Source organism: Martes martes (assembly GCF_963455335.1).
Source record: "Martes martes genome assembly, chromosome: X".
Lineage (NCBI taxonomy): Eukaryota > Metazoa > Chordata > Mammalia > Carnivora > Mustelidae > Martes > Martes martes.
This window is the reverse complement of record NC_137897.1, coordinates 59272432-59292747: the sequence shown is the minus strand read 5'-3', so window position 1 is coordinate 59292747 and position 20316 is coordinate 59272432. Positions and strand designations below refer to the sequence as shown.

At 36.9% G+C, this 20316-nt stretch overlaps 1 protein-coding gene across 2 annotated transcripts in view; it reads left to right on the top strand.

Moving 5' to 3' along the window:
- Positions 1-19370, top strand: part of ZDHHC15 (zDHHC palmitoyltransferase 15) — a gene marked incomplete at both ends in the record, with an annotated part of 181870 nt that extends 162500 nt beyond the window's left edge. The window contains one exon of one of the 2 annotated variants that reach the window (XM_080795769.1): positions 19318-19370. In XM_080795769.1, coding sequence (XP_080651895.1) covers positions 19318-19370 — 53 coding nt within the window. Of the gene's footprint in view, positions 1-7610; positions 8080-19317 lie in introns of those variants that run through there. The other variant, XM_080795770.1, reaches the window with a different exon arrangement.
- Between the last annotated feature and the right edge of the window lie 946 nt (positions 19371-20316).

Here is a 20316-nt window from a genome sequence, read left to right as displayed (position 1 = left end):
CCATGATCTGGAATCTGTCTGGTTAACATAGTGGCATGAAAATTTTCCAGCCTCTTGTGGCAAGGGTAATCCATCCTGACTGGCATCTGTACTCTGGGATCTAGACCTCAGAGTTCGGAAGTACTCTGAATGGCACAATAACTTCATAAAGAATATAATAACCAAAAACTGTAAGGGACAACTGCTGCCAACTTTTTACTTATTTATTTATTAATTTTAAGTTTTTTGTTACATTCTAGTGAACATACAGTGTAATATTAGTTTCAGGAATACGATATAGTGATTCAACAATTCTATATATCATCCTGTGCTCGTAACAAGAGTACTCCTTAGTCACCACCACCTATTTAACCCATTCTCCCACCCACCTGCATTCTGGTAACCATTAGTTTCTTCTCTTACTTAAGCACCTATTTCTTGGTTTGCCTCTCTCTCTCTCTTTCTTTTTCTCATTTGTTTTCTTTCTTAAATTCCACATATGAGTGAAATCATATGATATTTCTCTTTCTCTGACAAACTTATTTCACTTACCATGATACTGCTCTAGCTCCATCCATGTCATTGCAAATAGCAAGATTTAATTCTTTTTTGTGGCTGAGTAATATTCCATTGTACACTCACACACACACACACACACACACACACCCCTCACATCTTCTTTCTCCGTTCATCTATTAATGAACCCTTGGGCTGTTTCCACTGTTTCCATAATTTAGCTATTGTAGATTATGCTGCCATAAGCATTGGGGTGCATGTATCCCTTTGAATTCCTATTTTTTGTATTCTTTGAGAAAATACCTAGGAGTGCAGTTGCTGGATTATAGGGTATTTCTACTTTTAACTTTTTGAGGAACCTGCATATTCCTTTCCACAGTGGTTGCAGCAGTTTGCATTCCTACCAGCAGTGCAGGAGGGTTCCCCTTTCCCACCTCCACACCTTTGCCAACACTAGCTGTTTCTCATGTTGCTGATTTTAGCCTTTCTGACAGGTGTGAGGTGATATCTCATTGTAGTTTTGATTTTCATTTTCTGGATGATCAGTGATTTTCACTGATCATCATCTTTTCATGTGTCTATTGGCCAACTGGATGTCTTCCTCAGAAAAAAGATCTACTCAAGACTTTGGCCCATTTTTAACTGGATTCTTTGTTTCTGGTGTTATATTTTATAGGTTCATTATATATTTTGGATACTAATCCTTTATCCGACAGTGATTTTGCAAGTATCTTCTCCCATTCCATAGGTTGCCTTTTAGTTTTGTTGACTGTTGCCTTCATTGTGCAGAAGCTTATTTTGAGAAGTCCCAATAGTTTTGTTTGTTTGTTTGTTTGTTTTCATTTGTTTCCCTTGCCTCAGGAGACATACTGGAAAGAATTTGATACAGCTAATGTCAAAGAGGTTACTTCCTGTATTCTCTTCTAGGATTTTTACAGTTTCAGGTCTCACCTTTAGGTCTTTAATCCATTTTTAATTTGTCTTTATTTTTGGTGTAAAAAAGTGGTCTAGTTTCATTCTTTTGTATCTCTCTGTCAAGTTTTCCCAACATCATTTGTTAAAGACACTATCTTTTTTTCCATTGGATAATCTTCCATGCTTTGTCAAAGATTAATTGACCATATAGTTGTAGGTTCATTTCTGGGTTTTCTCTTCTTTTCCATTGATCTATGTCTATATTTTTGTACCAGTGCCATACTGTCTGGATCACTACAGCTTTGTAATGTAACTTGAAGTGCAGAATTGTGATGCCTCCAACTTTGCTTTTCTTTTTAGATTTTTTTTGGCTCTTCAGAGTCTTTTGTGGTTCCATACAAATTTTACGATTGTATGAAAAATGCTGGTGGTGTTTTGATAAGAATTGCATTAAATGCATAGATTGCTTTGGGTTGTATGGACATTTTAAGAATATTTGTTCTTCCAATCCATGAGCATGGGATGTCTTTCTTTTTTGTGTGTGTGTCATCTTCAATTTCTTTCATCAGTATTTTCTAGTTTTCAGAGTGCAGGTCTCTCACCTCTTTGGTTAGGTTTATTCCTAGGTATCTTACGGGTTTGGGTGCAGTTATAAATGGGATTGATTCCTTGGTTTCTTTCTGCTTGTATGGGAATGCAATATATTTCTGTATATTGATTTTGTATCCTGTGTTTTGTGTATCAGTTCTAGCAGGTTTTTACATTTTTGGGGGGGTAGAGTCTTTAAAGTTTTCTATACAAATTATATCATCTGTAAATATTGAACATTTTACTACTTCCTTGCTGATATGGATGCCTTTTATTTCTTTCTGTTGTCTGAAAGCTGTGGCTTGGACTTCGAATATTATGTTAAATTACAGTAGTGAGAATAGACATCCCTGTCTTGTTCCCTTCCATAGAAGTAAAGCTCTCAGTTTTTCCCCATTGAGTATGATGTTAACTTTGGGTTTTTCATGTATGGCCTTTATTATGTTGAGGTATATTCCCTCTAAACCTGCTTTGTTGAGGCTTGTTATCATGAATGGATGTTGAACTTTGTTAAATGCATTTTTATGCATCTATTCAAATGATCATATGATTCTTATCCTTTCATTTATTGTGGTGCGTCATACTGATTGATTTGTGAATATTGAACCATCCTTGCAACCCAGGAATAAATCCAAGTTGATCATTGTGAATTATTCTTTTAAATTATTGTTGGATTTGGTTTGCTAGTATTTTATTGACAATTTTTGCCTCCATGTTCATCAGGGATATTGGCCTATATTTTTCTTTTTCAGTGGTATCTCCCTTGGGTTTTCATGTCAGGGTAATGTTGGCCTCATAGAATGAGTTTGGAAGTTTTCCTCCCGTTTCTGTTTTTTTGAATAGTTTGAGAAGAATAAGTATTAACTATTCTTCAAATGTTTGGTAGAATTCCTCTGGGAAGCCATCTGGTCCTCAACTTTTGTTATTTGGGAGATTTTATTTATTTCTTTGCTGGTTATTTTTGTGTTCAAGTTTTCTATTTCTTCCTTTTACAGTTTTGGTAGTTTGTATGTTTCTAGGAATTTATCCTCTTCTTCCAGATCGCCCAGTTTGTTGGCATTATTTTTTTCATAATATTCTCATAATTGTTTGGATTTCTGTGGTGTTGGTTGTTTCTTATCCTCTCACATTTGCGATTTTATTTATTTGGGTCCTTTCTCTTTTATTTTGGTAAGTCTAGCAAGAGGGTTGTCAATTTTATTAATGTTTTCAAGGAACTACCTTCTGGTTTCATTGATCTGTTCTATTATTTTCTTAGTTTCTATATCAATCATTAGTGATCTAATCTTTATTATTTCCTCCTCCTCCTGCTGGGTTTAGGCTTCATTTGTTGTTCTTTTTGTAGCTCCTTTAGGTGTAAGATTAGGTTGTGATTGGGCATTTTTTTTGCTTCTTGAATTAGGCCTTTATTGGTATAAACGTCCCTCTTGTGATCGCTTGTGATTGCCTCCCAAAGGTTTTGGACAGTCAGGTTTTCATTTTCATTTGTTTTCATGTATTTTTAAATTTCCTCTTTAATTTCCTTATTGGCTCATTCATTGTTTAGTAGCATATTGTTTAACCTCCATGTATTTGTGGTCTTTCCAAATTTTTTCTTGTGGTTGACTTCTACTTTCATAGCATTGTGGTCAGTAAGGTTGCATGTTACCACTTCAATCTCGTAGTATTTTTTGAGGCCAGATTTGTGACCTAGTATGTTGTCTACTCTGTTGGGCCCATTCACACTTGAAAAAATGTGTATGCTGCTGTTTTATGATGGAATGTTGTATATATATCTGTTGAGTCCATCTGGTCTAGTGTGTCATTCAAAACCATGTTTCCTGGTTTATTTTCTGTATAGATGATCTGTTCATTGATGTAAGTGGGATATTAAAGTCCCCTAATGTTATTGTATTTTTATCGTTTATTTCCTTTATGTTTGATATTAAGTGTTTTATGCATTTTGGTACATCCAATTTTTGGATCTTTGTGTTGGATTGTCCCCTTTATGATTATATAGGGCCCTTCTTCATCTTTTATTACAGTCTTTGTTTTAAAGTCTAGTTTGTCTCGTGGCACCTGGGTGGCTCAGTCAGTTAAGCATCTGACTCTTGATTTCAGCTCAGGTCATGATTCAGAGTCCTGGGATCAAGCTCCACATCAGGCTCCTCGCTCAGTGGGGAGTCTGCTTGAGATTTTCTCTCTCCTTCTCCCTCTGGCCTTCCCAACCCCCCCCCCATGCTCTCTATAAAATAAATAAATAAATATTGGGGGAAAAAAGTCTAGTTTGTATGATATAAGTACTTCTCTTGGGGCACCTGGATGGCTCAGTTGGTTAAGCATCTGATTCTTGATTTTGGCTCGGGTCATGATCCCAGAGCCACAAGATCAGGCCTCGTGTCAGGCTCCATGCTCAGTGAAGAGTCTACTTGAGATATTTTACCTCTGTCCATACCCACCCCCATCTATCTAAAATAAATAAATAAATATTTTAAAAATGTGTTTCTTTCCAGCTTTCTTTTGACATCCATTTGTGACATAAATTTTTCTTCATCTCCTGACTTTCAATCTGCTTGCGTCTTTAGGTCTAAAGTGCTTATATCCAACAAATAGATAAGTCTTGGTTTTTGTTTTTTTTTTCATCCATCTGACACCCTATGTCTTTTGATTGGAGTGTTTAGTGCATTTACATTGAGAGTAATTATTGATAGATATATATTTAATGCCAGTTTATTACTTGTTTTATCATAGTGTCTAGAGATTTTCTCTGATCCTTGTCTTTTTTTAAAGATTTATTTACTTATTTTAGAGAGAGCATGGAGGGGAGGGACAGGGGGAAAGTCTTAAGCAGACTCTGTGCTGAGCATGGAGCCCAACACAGGGTTCCATCTCACAACCCTGAGATCATGACCTGAGCCATAACCAAGAGTCAGATGCTCAACTGACTGTGCCACCTAGATACCCCTCCTTTCTTGTTTTTATCACTTTTGGCTTTTTCCTTTCCACTCAAAGAGTCGCTGTTAATATTTCTTGTGGGACTGGTTTTGTGGTCATGAACTCCTTTAGTGTTGTTGTTTTTTTTTCTGGGGAACTCCTTATCTCTTCTTCTATTCTGAATGATAGCCTTCCTGGATAGAGTAGTCTTGGCTGCCAGTTTCTCCCATTCAGCACTTTTAATGTATCATGCCACTTTCTGGTCACTTGCCAAGTTTCTTTTGAGACATCTCCAGCTAGCCTTATGGTTTTTCCCTTATAAGTTAAGGACTTCTTTTGTCTTGTTGATTTAAGATTTTTTTCTTTATCCCTATATTTTGTAAATTTAATTATGAAATATCTTGGTGTTAGCCTGCTTTTGTTGATTTTGATGGGAATTTTCTCTGCCTCCTGGATCTGGATATCTCATTCCTTCCCCAGGTTAGAGACATTTTCAGCTATTATTTCTTCAAATAAATTTTCTGCCCCCCTTTCTCTCTCTTCTTTAGGACTCCTATAATAAGAATGTTATTGTGTTTGATGAAGTCACTGAATCCCCTAAGTCTATTTTTGTGTTGCATAATTCTTCTTTCTCTCTTTTGTTCACCTTCATTACTTTTCATTCTTTTGTCTTCTAGGTCACTGATTCATTCCTCTTCTTCTTGCAGTCTGTTGTTCATTACATCAAACCTGTTTCCAATCTTATTTATTGCATTTTTCCTTTCTGATTGATTGTGGTTTTTTTTTTAACACTTTTCTCTGTGGTAAGGCTTCCCTGATGTCTTCCATTCTTTTCTCAAGCCTAGTAAGTATTCATATAAATAATTCTTGCTTCAAATTTTCCATCAGGCATGTTACTTATATCTGTTGTATTTACCTCTCTGGCCATGGCCTTATCTTATTCTTTCATTTAGGATAAATTCCTCCATGTTTGTGTTTTGTCTAAGTCTCTACCTTCATCTTTGTGTTGGAAAAGCCAGTTATATTTTCTGCTCCTGAATGTAATGGCCTTATGACAATGGGGTCATGTAGTACCCAGGGCCTGGCCTTCAGGGAGTTTCTCTGATGTGTGCTTCGTATACTCTGCTGTTGTGTTTAGGCTTCTCTATCCTTCAGGCCAGTCATCTGCAGAGGCTCTCCTTACCTCCAGTGGGCAGTGTTTGGTTCCTGTCCTGAATGAGGTGAGTTTTAAATAGGTATGCTCTTGTCTTCTTGTGAAATGAGATCTGACACCACCTCCACCAGAACTGAGGCCCTGCAGAACTCTCTGGTTGGGAGACATGGTCTGGCTAGGGGTTTGTGCTGATCTTTTTGGGGAGGGGCTCACTGCACTGGGACTAAGGCAAGTGTGACTGAGAAGGGCAGTCCTACCAGTGTGCAAGGGTATGGGGCTTATTGGCACTTCTGTGTTTACCCCAGGGGGCTCTGTATGCTGATGGACAGGGTAGAAAAATGGTACAGGCCAGCTCCTTTGTCCTATAGAGGCATCTCTGTGGATGCTGGTGCTCAGTCTGGTGCTCTGAGAAGAGCAAATAATCTCCCCTCTATATGCCTCAGGTGTTCTTCAGATCATTGTTTCCACACCCTCTGCCCCTGCATTGTTTGCCTGCCTTCTCTCCAGGAGCAGCAAAGTAAGCCCCAGGCTCTGTCCCAGCCAAGCTTGCTGACTTTTAAAATTTGAGGCTTTAAGCTCTGCTCTTTGCAAGAACTCATGAAATTCAGCCCCTCCTCTTTTCCAAGCCAGTGGCTTTGGGGAAACATTCTTATGCATTCCCCTGTGTTCCTTTCTCTCTCTTCCCCTTCTCCATGACCATGGCTCCCTCCCCTCTGCAGCACCTGTGATCTGTTTCTCCCCCATATCATGTCTCCCCACTTCCTACCTTTTTCAATGTGACCTCTTCTCTTTCTTTAGTTGTGGAGTTTGTTCTGTCAGTCTTCATTTCTCCTTCTGGGGTACTTTGAATGATTTGATAGTTATCTAATTGTGTTCATGGAATAAGACATGCCTAGGGTCCCCCTATTCCACTGCCACTTTCCTTCCCCCACCCCGTCAACTTTTTTTTTAAATCTCAAACTGCCAAGTATGTTATTATGTAAAGAGTATAAATAAAATGATTATCTGTACATTAAGCTAGTTGATGCAGAGTGTACTTTACTCACCCGAAATGCTCAGATAGGAGACAAAAACATTTGTACCATAAATGATGTTGCTTGTTAATTCCAAAGCCTCTTACTTCCTAGATGCCTCATTCCTTTTTGAAACACAACACCAAAGTACTTTAATAGCTATTCCAATAACATCTAATCGAAAAACATGAGATAAGGCAATTTTGTGAGTAGCAAGACCCAAGCATCCCATTAAAGCCAGATGATGTTGAGTTGTTATCACAGCTATCTAAGTCTAATACCTGCCGGTATTATAGATCAGATAATGCTTATAAATAAAATAATCTTGTTTTATACTACATCAACCTGACTGCTCTTAGAATGTGAATATCTCAACTGGTTACAAATGCTTTGGTATAACATACCAGTCTTTAGAGATCTCCAGATATCTGCTGTCTACAGGGATTGAACAAAAAGGAAATATACCAGTGAATGAATACCCACCCATATAAGAGAAAGGGTCATTTGATCACCTTCACTTTTCAACCTTACAGGATATCCAGAAGCTTCATCATCTCTCACCGTGGAAACAGAAACATAGCGGTTTACACATTTCCTGCATCTCTCAGGTCAGTATTCTGAGGGAGGTACCTAGAGTGTTATCTGGACTGCTAAGAGACAGGCTTGGAAGCAGACTCGAAAAGAAGTAAGTTCTTACTCTGGTGAACAAGTTGTTAAATTCCTCACCCTCATATTATTCACATAAGTAGAAATTCTATATATAATTTATAAACTTGACTAATAGCCCTTATACTGTGTTTCCCTTTCTATAGACCTTACATAGAATTCATGTGCATAACACTCCATCTCCCCAAAATTTTTAAATTAAATACCCATTTATTTATAACTTAAAATTAACAAATGTTAACATATTTTTAAATTTTGCTTCAAATTTTTGTAGGTAAAAAAGAAATTATTGCCTTAATTTATACACAAAAACCACTGATTCTAAATACTTCCTTCAAAATGAAAAAAACAAACTAGAAGAAACATTTGCAAAACATATAATACACAAAATTCAACATCCTTAATTTACAAAGATACTGCAAATCAGAAAGGAAAAAAATAGAACCATTAGAAAATGGGCAATAAAAAAATGAAAATTTAGATGAAGAATAAACATGAAAATTGTTCAACTTCATTAGAAAGAATGCAAATTAAAATAGCCCAAAATATCAATTTTTGTCTACTAAAGCAACCAATTTTTATAAATTATAGTACTTAGTATTGATAAGGACATGTTGAAACAGGTATCTTATATACTGCTGATAAAAGTTTAAATTCATACAACATTTTTATGGCAATTTAATAACATTTATAAAAACCACAAAATGGCCATACAATTTTATTTGATAACCAAATTTTAGGAAAGTATTTTAATGAAATAATCCGAGATCTGCAAAACTATGAATTATCAATTTATCATAATACCAGAAAAATAGAAACAAAAGTAAATATCTAACAATAGAGGAATGGTGAAGTAAATTATTCCATTATTATGATGAAATAGTTTGCACCATTAAAAGTAACTATTTTGAAGAACGATTAATAGAGTTACATTAAAAAGCTATATGAATGCAGTTTAATTTTAAAATTACATTTTTATCAGCTTTATTGTGCTATAATTCACAATACCATATAATTTGACCATTTAAAATGTACAATTCAATGGTTTTTAGGATAGTCACAGAGTTGTACAACCATCATCGCAATTAATTTAGAACATTCAGAAACTCCATACTCTTAAGCAGTCACTCCTCATTCTTCCATTCCCACTTCTTGATAACTACTGGTCCACCTTTCTGTCTCTATAGACCTATTTTGGACATCCCACATAATTCATGACCCCATGGTCATGATATATATGTGGCCTTTGAGGAGAAAATATTTGTGAATCAAATATCTGATAAGAGACTTGTATGCAGGGGCGCCTGGGTGGCTCAGTTGGTTGAGCGACTGCCTTCGGCTCAGGTCATGATCCTGGACTTCCAGGATCGAGTCCCGCATCAGGCTCCAGTCCCGCATCAGGCTCCCAGCTCCGTGGGGAGTCTGCTTCTCCCTCCGACCTTCTCCTCTCTCATGCTCTCTCTCATTCATTCTCTCTCAAATAAATAAATAAAATCTTTAAAAAAAAAGAGACTTGTATGCAGAATATATAAAGAAATTTTACAATTCTATGATAAAAAGAAAAACCAATTTTTAAAAAATGACAAAGGATCTGAATAGACATTTTTCCATGTGTAAATGATCAATAAGCACATGAAAAATGCTTAACGCTATTAGCCATTAGAGGAATGCAAATCAAAAGCACAAGATACCACTTAATATCCACTAGGATCCAAAAAAAAGATAATAACAAGTGTTGAAAATGATATGGAAAAATCAGAAACCTCATATATTACTGATTGGAGTATTAAATGGTTCATTCACTTTAGAAAAGTTTCACAGTCTTTCAAAATGTTAAGCATAGAAATACCATATGATCCAGAAATTCCAGTCCTTGTATATAATGAAGAGAAATGAAACATATGTCCACACAAAACTTCTACATGAATGTTCACAGCAGCTTTATTCATACTGGCCAAAATGTGGAAACAACCCTAACATGAATCTGCTGATAAATAGATAAATATTGTGGCATATCCATACAGTGGAATACTATTTGGCAACCAAAACAATACATGTTACAGCATTGATGAACCTAGCTTTGACTGGAGAGAGCCTTCAACTTCTCTCTTACCAATATATTTTTGAAGTATAATTAAAGTACAGTGTTATATTACAGTATGGTTCAATTGTATACATTACTCAGTGCTCATCAAGATAAGTTGTACTCCGAGGTCTGGGCAGAAGGGAAGCCCCCTGGCTTGGCCAAGGAACAACCTCCAGTGGTGGTACAATTAAAGGCGACGGCTATGGCTGTTCGAGTTCGGCAGTACCCCCTTCCCCGGGAAGCAAAAGAAGGGATCAGAAAACAAATTAAAAGCCTCTGAGGAGACGGGATCCTAGTTCCTTGCAAATCTCCATGGAACACACCTTTGCTGCCCGTCAAAAAGGCCGAGACTGGGGAGTACCGACCCGTTCAGGACTTGCAGGAAGTTAATAAACGGGTTGAAGATATCCACCCGATGGTGCCTAACCCCTATACCCTACTCTCCCTCCTGGGCCCCAGAAGAACTGTGTATACCGTCTTAGATCTCAAGGATGCATTTTTCTGCATATCTTTAGCAAGGGAATCTCAGCCCCTTTTTGCTTTTGAGTGGTCCAACCCACAGAAATGGTTTCAAGGCCAGCTCACCTGGACAAGACTTCCCCAAGGTTCAAGAATTCACCCACCATTTTCGACGAGGCCCTCCATGAGGATTTGCCTGAGTACAGAACCTGCAACCTGGGAGTCACTCTGTTACAGTATGTTGATGACTTGCTAGTAGCTGCTGAGGACTATGAGTCATGTTTGTGGGGGGACGAGACCTCTCTTACAGACTCTGCAGGAAAAAGGGCATCGGGTGTCAGCAAAGAAAGCACAGCTGTGTTAGAGCCACGCCACATATCTAGGCTTTGATCTCCACAAGGGAGTGCTCTTCACTGTCTGAGGCCAGGAAACAGGTGATCACCCGATAACCCCGCCCCACCACATCCCAACAAGTGAGGGAGTAGTAGGAGGAGTTAGAATAGCCGCTAGAATAGCCATTAGAGTAGCTGTCAGGAGCTGTTAGGGTAGTCGTCAGAGCATCGTGGTCATCATGGTCGGTGGGAGCATCCTGGTCCTCCTGGTAGTCATAGTCGTTGGCAGTGGTGCCGCAGAGAATGGCCTCGCCGCCAGCAGCCTCACCACTGTGAGCGGCCTCGCCACCACCGACAGGGAAGCTCGATCTATAAGGTTTGGAGAAGGCTTCCCTGCTTTGTCTCCTCTGGTTTTGAGACTGGCTCGTAAAGGAGGTATTCATCTACTGCTGCCATAAGCACCTGTACGGTGGGTTGTCTCAAGGTTACAGTCATGTCTCCTTCCGAGAACTGAATGCCAGCTCGTAACTTGTGGAAGAGATCTCTTCCCATCAAGTTATATGGGGCATTAGGGAGGACCAAAAATCGATGTTTAACTATTCCCAAGGCCAGATTTAAAGTCCTTTCTGTTGTCCATTTATGTCTCTGTGCCATTTGCTCCTTGTACCCAGACTTCCTCTCCAAGTAGTTTTCCCATAGGTTTAAGTAATGATGAAAATTGGGCTCCCATGTCCACCAAAAAATCAACTGATTTTCCCTCCACTTTAATTTTTACTCTGGTGGCCAGCATTGCCGTCTTCCTTTTGGGGCACTCCCTCGCCCAGTGTCCTTTTTCCTTACAGTAAGTGCACTGATCTGAATCTAAGTCTTCCCGCCTGCCTTCTCTGTCCTTAGGCTTTTCCTTCCATTTATCATCCCCTACCTGCCTCATGTAATGCCAAAACCTTAACCAGCTTTTGTCTGTTTTTTTCATCCTCCTGTGCATCCCTGTTGTTAAACATCCTTTCTGCTATTCCCACTAACTCAGTCAGATTCTTCCTTTCAAATCCTTCAATTTCCTGAAGTTTCCTCCTTATATCTGGGGCTGTATCAAGTGATGACCCTTATCAAAACATTGAAACTTTAGGAAATGTATAGAACCTCTGGAGTAGTTACAGCAATTACCCAAATGTAACCCAAGGTTTATCATTGATTTAGCAGTACTTTCTGAGTAACTTAGCATATCAAGGAAAAGCCTTATGAGTCAAAGAGATCTCATTTACAATTCTGGGCAGGCAAAGAGAAAACCATTTACATTTTCTTAGAAACATCTCAATCTCTAGTGAAGACTAAATATTAACCAATTGTGAACTGTTGCAACAGCAGTTAAGCACAAAACATGTTTACCAACAGATTTCAAAAGCACAAACCCAGTTCCAGCAACCAGCTCCCTAGCACTTCATCCCATTTGTCATCCAAGCAAAACTTCAAAGCTTCAGGTTACCAAAGACTCCAAAAGCTACTTTAACAAATCAGTTTAACAGAAATCAGTTGCATTTCTATACACCAACAAGATAGAAGAAAGAGAAATTAAGGAGTCGATCCCATTTACAATTGCACCCAAAACCATAAGATACCTAGCAATAAACCTAATCAAAAAGGCAAAGAATCTATACTCAGAAAACTATAAAGTACTCATGAAAGAAATTGAGGAAGACACAAAGAAATGGAAAAATGTTCCATGCTCATGGATTGGAAGAACTAATATTGTGAAAATGTCAATGCTACCTAAAACAATCTACACATTTAATGCAATCCCTATCAAAGACCCATCCATTTTTTTCAAATAAATGGAACAAATAATCCTAAAATTTGTATGGAACCAGAGAAGACCTCGAATAGCCAGAGGAATATTGAAAAAGAAAGCCAAAGTTGGTGGCATCACGATTCCAGACTTCAAGCTCTTTTACAAAGCTGTCATCATCAAAACAGTATGGTACCGGTAAAAAAACAGACACATAGATCCATGGAACAGAATAGAGATCCCAGAAATGGACCCTCAACTCTATGGTCAACTAATCTTGCAAAACAGGCAAGAATGTTCAATGGATAAAAGACAGTCTCTTCAACAAATGGTGTTGGGAAAATTGGACAGCCACATGCAGAAAAATGAAATTGGACCATTTCCTTACAGCACACACAAAAATAGACTCAAAATGGATGAAGGACCTCAATGTGAGAAAGGAATCCATCAAAATCCTTGAGGAGAACACAGGCAGCAACCTCTTTGACCTCAGCCGCAGCAACTTCTTCCTAGGAACATTGCCAAAGGCAACGGAAGCAAGGGCAAAAATGAACTATTGGGACTTCATCAAGATCAAAAGCTTTTGCACAGCAAAGGAAACAGTTAACAAAACCAAAAGACAACTGACAGAATGGGAGAAGATATTTGCAAATGACATATCAGATAAAGGGCTAGTATCCAAAATCTATGAAGAGCTTATCAAACTCAACACCTGAAGAACAAATAATCCAATCAAGAAATGGGCAGAGGACATGAACAGACATTTCTGCAAAGAAGACATCCAGATGGCCAATAGACATGTGAAAAAGTGCTCCACATCACTCAGCATCAGGGAAATACAAATCAAAACCACAATGAGATACCACCTCACACCAGTCAGAATGGCTAAAATTAACAAGTCAGGAAATGACAGATGCTGGCGAGGATGCGGAGAAAGGGGAACCCTCTTACACTATTGGTGGTAATGCAAGATGGTGCAGCCACTCTGGAAAACAGCATGGAGGTTCCTCAAAAAGTTGAAAATAGAGCTACCCTACGCCCTAGCAATTGCACTACTGGGTATTTACCCCAAAGATGCAAATGTAGTAATCCGAAGGAGCATGTGCACCTGAATGTTTATAGCAGCAATGTCCACAATAGCCAAACTATGGAAAGAACCTAGATGTCCATCAACAGATGAATGGATAAAGAAGAGGTGGTACATATATATACAAGGGAATACTATGCTGCCATCAAAAGAAATGAAATATTGCCATTTGAGACGACATGGATGGAACTAGACGGTATTGTGCTTAGCAAAATAAGTCAATCGGAGAAAGACAACTATCATATGATCTCCCTGATATGAGGAAGTAGAGATGCAATGTGGGGGGTTGGGTGATAGGAAAAGAATAAATGAAACAAGATGGGATCGGGAGGGAGACAAACCATAAGAGACTCTTAATCTCACAAAACAAACTGAGGGTTGCTGGGGGGAGGGGGGTAGGGATAGGGTGGTGGGGTTATGGACATTGGGGAGGGTATGTGCTATGGTGAGTGCTATGAAGTGTGTAAACCTGGTGATTCATAGACCTGTACCCCTGGGGCTAATAATACCTTATATGTTAATAAAAATTTAATAAAAAAATAAAATAAAATAATAGTCTTCTTCTTTAAAACAAACAAAAAAAAAAAAACAAAGATAAGTTGTACTCTTGTGCTCTTTATATATTTCACCACTCCCCCACAGCCTTCCCTCTGGCAACCTCTTATTTGTTCTCTGTATTTAAGAGTCTGTGTCTTTTTGTTCATCATTTTCTTTGTTCATTTGTTTTGTTTCTTAAATTCCATATATGAGTGAAATCATATGGTATTTGTCTTTCTCTGACTTATTTCAGTTAGCACCATACCTTGTAGGTCTATCCATGTTGCTGCAAGTGGCATTTCTTGCCAATATTTATATTGCCCTAACTCTGTTGCCTCAGCCAGAAAAAAAAAAAAAATCCAGATTCAGTCTATCTGCCTTCTCCATTCCTATACTCAGGCTGCCGAGAATTATTACAAAAACAACAGAACTGATTATAAATACCGATTTCAACTTTTCACGAAAAAACACAAGTGAGTTTAACGTTTGTGATCTCCAGCCTAAACTGGCTTGAAAAATCTTCACTACTTACTTACTTACCAGTAGTTCTTTCCTCTATTAATCACAACTTTATACAGTTTCTCATGTCACTCATCCATTATCATAGTAAAAGTCGTAACATGAAGTAGCTCTAGAAAAAGATATAAAGGCACTCTGGAAAAGAAAAAAACTATCCTGATTTGCAGATGACTTGATTGTCTACATAGATAATTCAAAGAATCTACAAAAACTCTTAGAACTAATAAGTGAGTTTAGTTAGTTCACAGCAAATAAGATCAACACAGCAAGCGTCTATTGTGTTTCTATACACTAGTAATGTGCAATTGGGAAACCAAAATTAAAAGACACAGTACCACCTACAATAACTCCAGCAATTAAATAGCTAGATATAAATATAACAAATCACATATAAGATCTGCATGCTGAAACCTTCAGAACACTGATGCAAAAGACCGAAGAAGGCCTAAATGAAGAAAGAAATATACTATGTTCATGAGTCAGAAGACTCAATATAGTTAAGATTTTAGTGGTCCCCAAATTGGTAGACAGATTTAATGCAATCCCAATTAAAACTGTAGCAGGATTTTTGTAGATATAGACAATCTGATTCTAAAATTTATATGGAAAAGTGAGGGAACTACAATTGCCAAAAAAAAATTCTGAAGAAGAAAATCAAAGTCAGAACACAAAATCTATCCAATTTTAAGACATACTATAATTCCACAGTAGTCAAGACAGTGTGGTATTGGCAAAAGGACAGACCCATAAACCCAATGGAACAGAATAAAAAGTAAAATACAGAAATAGACCCACAGAAGGATGTCTGTTGGTTTTTGCAAAAAAATGTAATTCACTGGAGAAAATACAGTCTTTTCAACAAATGGTGCTAGAACAACTGGACATCACTACAACATGTACATTTCACAACATATAAAAACTTAATTCAAAATGGGTCATATACCAAAATGTAAAATGTAAGACTATAAAATGCTTAGAATGTAGGAGAAACCTTTGTCACTTTGACTTAGGTTGTCACTTTGACTTAAGTTCTTAGATATGACATCAATAATAAAATACACAGAAGGAAAAATTTACAGTTTAGACTTGAACAAAATTTAAAATGTTTTCTCAAAAGAACGCTGTTAAGAAAATAAAAAGACAAGCCACTGACAGGGAGAAAATACTTGCAAAACATGTATCCGATAAAGGACTTGTATCCAGACTATATGTAAAGTCCTCTAAAAGCTCAAAAATAAGAAAACAAACACAATAAAAAAAAATTGGCAAAAGGTTTGAATGGACACCTCACCAGAAAAAGTGGAAATAAGCACAAGAAAGGATGCTCAACATCACTAGCTTAGGAAAATGCAAATTAGAACTGGAAGAAGAATTCTTTACACTCATACTAGAATGGGTTTGTTTGCTTATTTATTTATTTATTTGCATTATGGTAGTCACCATATAGTACATCATTAGTTTTTGATTTAGTGTTTCATGATTCATTGTTTGTATATAACATCCAGTGCTCCATACAATCTGTGCCTCCTTAATACCTACCATGAGGCTCACCCATCCCCCCACCCCACCCCACCCCTGCCCTTCTAAAACTTTCCATTTCTTTCCTGAAGTCCATAGCGTCTCATGGTTTGTCTCCTACTCTGATTTCTACCCCTTCATTTTTCCCTTCTCATAATGTCCTCTATGGTATTCCTTTTGTTCCACAAATAAGTGAAACCATATGATAATTGACTTTGTCTGTTTGACTTATTTCACTTAGCATAATCTTCTCCAGTTCCATCCAAGTTGACGCAAAAGTTGGGTATTCATCCTTTCTGATGGTAGAGTAATATTCCATTGTACATATGGACCACATCTTCTTTATCCATTTGTCTGTTCAAGGGCATCTTGGCTCTTTCCACATTTTGGCTATTGTGGACATTGCTTCTACGAACAGCAAGGCAAGAAACAACAAATGTTGGAGAAGTTGTGGAGAAAGAGGAATCCTCGTACACTGTTGGTGGGAATGCAAATTGGTGCAGCCACTTTGGAAAATGGTGTGGATGTTCCTCAAAAAAATTAAAAATAGAGCTACACTATGACCCAGAATGGGTAAATTTTTAAAAAATAGTGATAATTCCAAGTGTTGACAAGGATGCAGAATAATTGGAATTCTCCTACATTTCTGGTGGGAATGAACAATAGCACAGGTACTCTGGAAAACAGTTTGGCAGTTTGTTATAAAGTTTATTATAAAGTTAAATATATATTTACCATATCACCCAATAATTGCATCTTGAATATTTCCCCTAGAATAATGAAAACCAGTGTTCATAAAAATTAGTATATGAAAATAATAGCTGTATTCTATCTGAGATGGTGGTTACAAGATTATATGCAAGTGTAAAAGTTCATAGTACACCAAAGTTAAATTTACTTTATTTAAATTTAAAAATTAAACAATAAAGCAAAAATTGTTTAAAATTCTGTCATGCTTCTCTCAAACTTCCTACAATATCTTTCCCTCCCCCTCTCCCCACCAGAGAGGTCTCCTTGAAATATATCTTCCCAAACTTTTGCTAGGTTTTTTCCTGACCATCACATTAATCTACTCATTCCTTAGGAAATCTATCCATTCCTTGGCTAAAGAGTGTGTATGTGTATATAACATATATATATATACACACATACACACACACACACACAATGTATATACACACAATAATATATTATATATACACATACACACTCACACCACACACACACACACCACACACACACACACAACTTACTGAATATGTTTCTCCAACACAGGACTCTTTCCTGAACTCCAGACCTGAATCACCAAGTGCCTTTCAACTTCACCCATCCAAAACCTTTTTCCTGTTTTGTTCCCACTCCTTCATCTCCCACCCACATCCAATTAATCACCAAGGTGTGTTGACTGTGTTTCCTAAATATCTTTAGAAGCTGTGAACTTCTTTTTATACCGATGACCATGATCCCAGATCATGTGTCCCCTGTATTGCTGTAGTAGCCTCTTAACTGGTTTCCCTGCCTCCAGTCTTACCCCTCGTCCAATCCATTCTCCATATCGCAACTAGAATGATGTTAAAAACTCAAATCTGTGTAGTGACTTTCATTGGCCTCAGCATAGTCTGAACTCCTTAACACAGTTTACAGGCCCTTTCATGATCTGGCCCTTGTTCATATCTCCAGGTTCATCTCCCATAATTCTCAACTCCAAAGCTTCGTCTCCACTAGTTTTATCCCTACACCCTATGCTTGAACCACACTCTACTGCTTTCAATCCCTAAAACACACCCCTGCTGTTTTCCATGATTGGGATGCTTTCTTAGCAGCCTCCCACCTCCTCCATTCCACTGTCCTTCATCTGGCTGTATATTTATTTTCCAGGTTTCAGCTTCCACATCATTTACTCAGGGTACATCACTGACTAACATATATAGCTGAGCTCTTATGTCCATTCTGGACATAGTGTTATGTCTCATAATAACATTATGAGCACACTTTTATTCTGTTATAATAATTTATTTACTTGTCTAGACAGAAAAGATTGTAAGCTCCTTGAGGGCAGGGACTATGTCTTCTTTACATTTTAGTGCCAGTCCCTAAGACAACACCTGGCATATGGTAAGTATTCAATAAATATTTGTTGAATGAATGATGAGAAGGAGGGAGAATGATAAACAGTCTCTGAAATTATAGGTCACTATTTTTCTTTATTCTTCTCTATATTTTTCAGTTATTCTATGGTGAATATGAATTGCTTTTATAATAAACACACTAGAATTAATTTTAAAGGTACATTAAACATAACAAAAAAGAAAAAACTATGAAGAAATGAAAATCACCTATAATTCTACCACCTAAAGATAACTTATATTAATATTTTATTTATCCCTTCCAATATTTTCTTTGAACATATTTTTTAAACATTGAGATCATATTGTGTTCAGTTTCAAATTCTGCATTTTTCATGAATGCCAATAGTAATTTCTCATTATATTAAGGTACTGCTGTTAATTTAATCAGTTTCCTACTTTCCAACATTAAGATTTTATCCAATTTTTCACTATTATGAATAAGGTCATCGATAATGTCATTGGATATTAATCTTCTTTTCTCATTTATTATCATTTTCTTAAGATAGAATCCTAGAAGCAAAGTTACTGGTATGAACTTAATATCAAAGACTCTTAAAATATATAGCTGAATTGTTTTCCAAAAAGATTATACTAATAACAGCTACTTCAGTGCCTACTATATGCCAGATTTGTTTCAGGTTGATTTTATTGTGCTTATTTTACAGATAAAGAAACTAAGGTCCATTGATGTTATGTGTCCAGAGTCACAGAGATAACAAGTAGCAAAGCTAGGATTCAAATTCAGAATTACCCACTTTCAAAGATCATGTTATTTTCTTGTGAATTTCAAACAATAAATATTTTGTGCTATCAATTATATATTTACTTGAGAAAATGTGGAAAATACAAGTAGAATGTAAAGAAAATAAAAATAAATTAACCTGTGAACCCACCACTTTGAACAATTTATTTCCTCAGGTTTTTGTTCCAGATCCAATTTCTGGGTTAAAAATAATTATAACATTGTATATATAATTTTTCATCCTGCTCTTTTCAATTAGCATTTTTCAGTGTTAACTGAATAAACTTAACTTTAATGGTTGCATATTATTGTCAATGGATGTTACTGTGTGGGTATTTACAGTTGTTCAGCTCACCTGTAAATTTCTTTTTTTCCTTCCCAGGACCCTCCATCTCCCATGAGGCTTACAGAATTCAATGTTGGGAACCATTTTAATCTTCAAAATAAGTCACCATGGTGAATTGAAAGCTTCACAATTTAAGAGCATTCCATCAAATACTTGCTGTGCAGATAGATGTTGCAGGACTTTACAAGTTATTTAACTTACTAACTGAACTCATCAATCTGGTAGCAATTAATTCAAGCCAGTGTTCCTCTCTTTCTTCATTTTACCTCCCCAATCTGTAAAAACCTACAGGTAACATATATACCTTTCCAGAGGCTCTTTGTGTTCCTCTTCACAGGTAAAGAGGAATTCAAAAGACTTCCATGTAGTTCCCCCTGGAAAGACTGTTAATTATATTTATAGGGTCTTTGTGGTATCAAGGGAAATCAGACTGTTTGCTGCTTGTGTGCCTGTGCATTTATAAGCATGCATATGTGCAGCATATTTACACAAAATTCTGCTGTGGTGTTGTGAAAATCAAGGTTTAAAAAAATCCAAGGTTTTTATTCAGTCCTACTTTTTTCCCTAAATAGCAATATAAATATTTGCTGGGCTGTGAACACCATCCCTATATCAGGTATCTAAAAGTCAAGAGGCATAATCAACACACAATAATCAAGGTCCTCAAATTGGAAATTGAACAGCAATGCAAAACCTGTTCTCTGTCATAAATGTGTGATGTTCCTGAAAGCACCGCAGCTAATAGGGAAGATCAGATCAGATTTCAACTTTATTAAACATAAGTATTGGTGTTTTAAAGACTTTTAATATCAGGCTGTAGTAAAATTCTGTAGTTACTTTCATTATTTTCTCTGCTACCTAGCTTTATTTTTGCCTATATGAATTGTTCTTAGGATGAAAGAAAAATTATAACCCTAAGTTATTCATCATAGATTTTGTTAAGGAGCTTAAGGGTAATTTTCAGGTTAATTACAATACTGTTCATAGGGTAACGTTTCAAAGTTGAAATTAGCCTAAGGATTAGCACTTGAGATC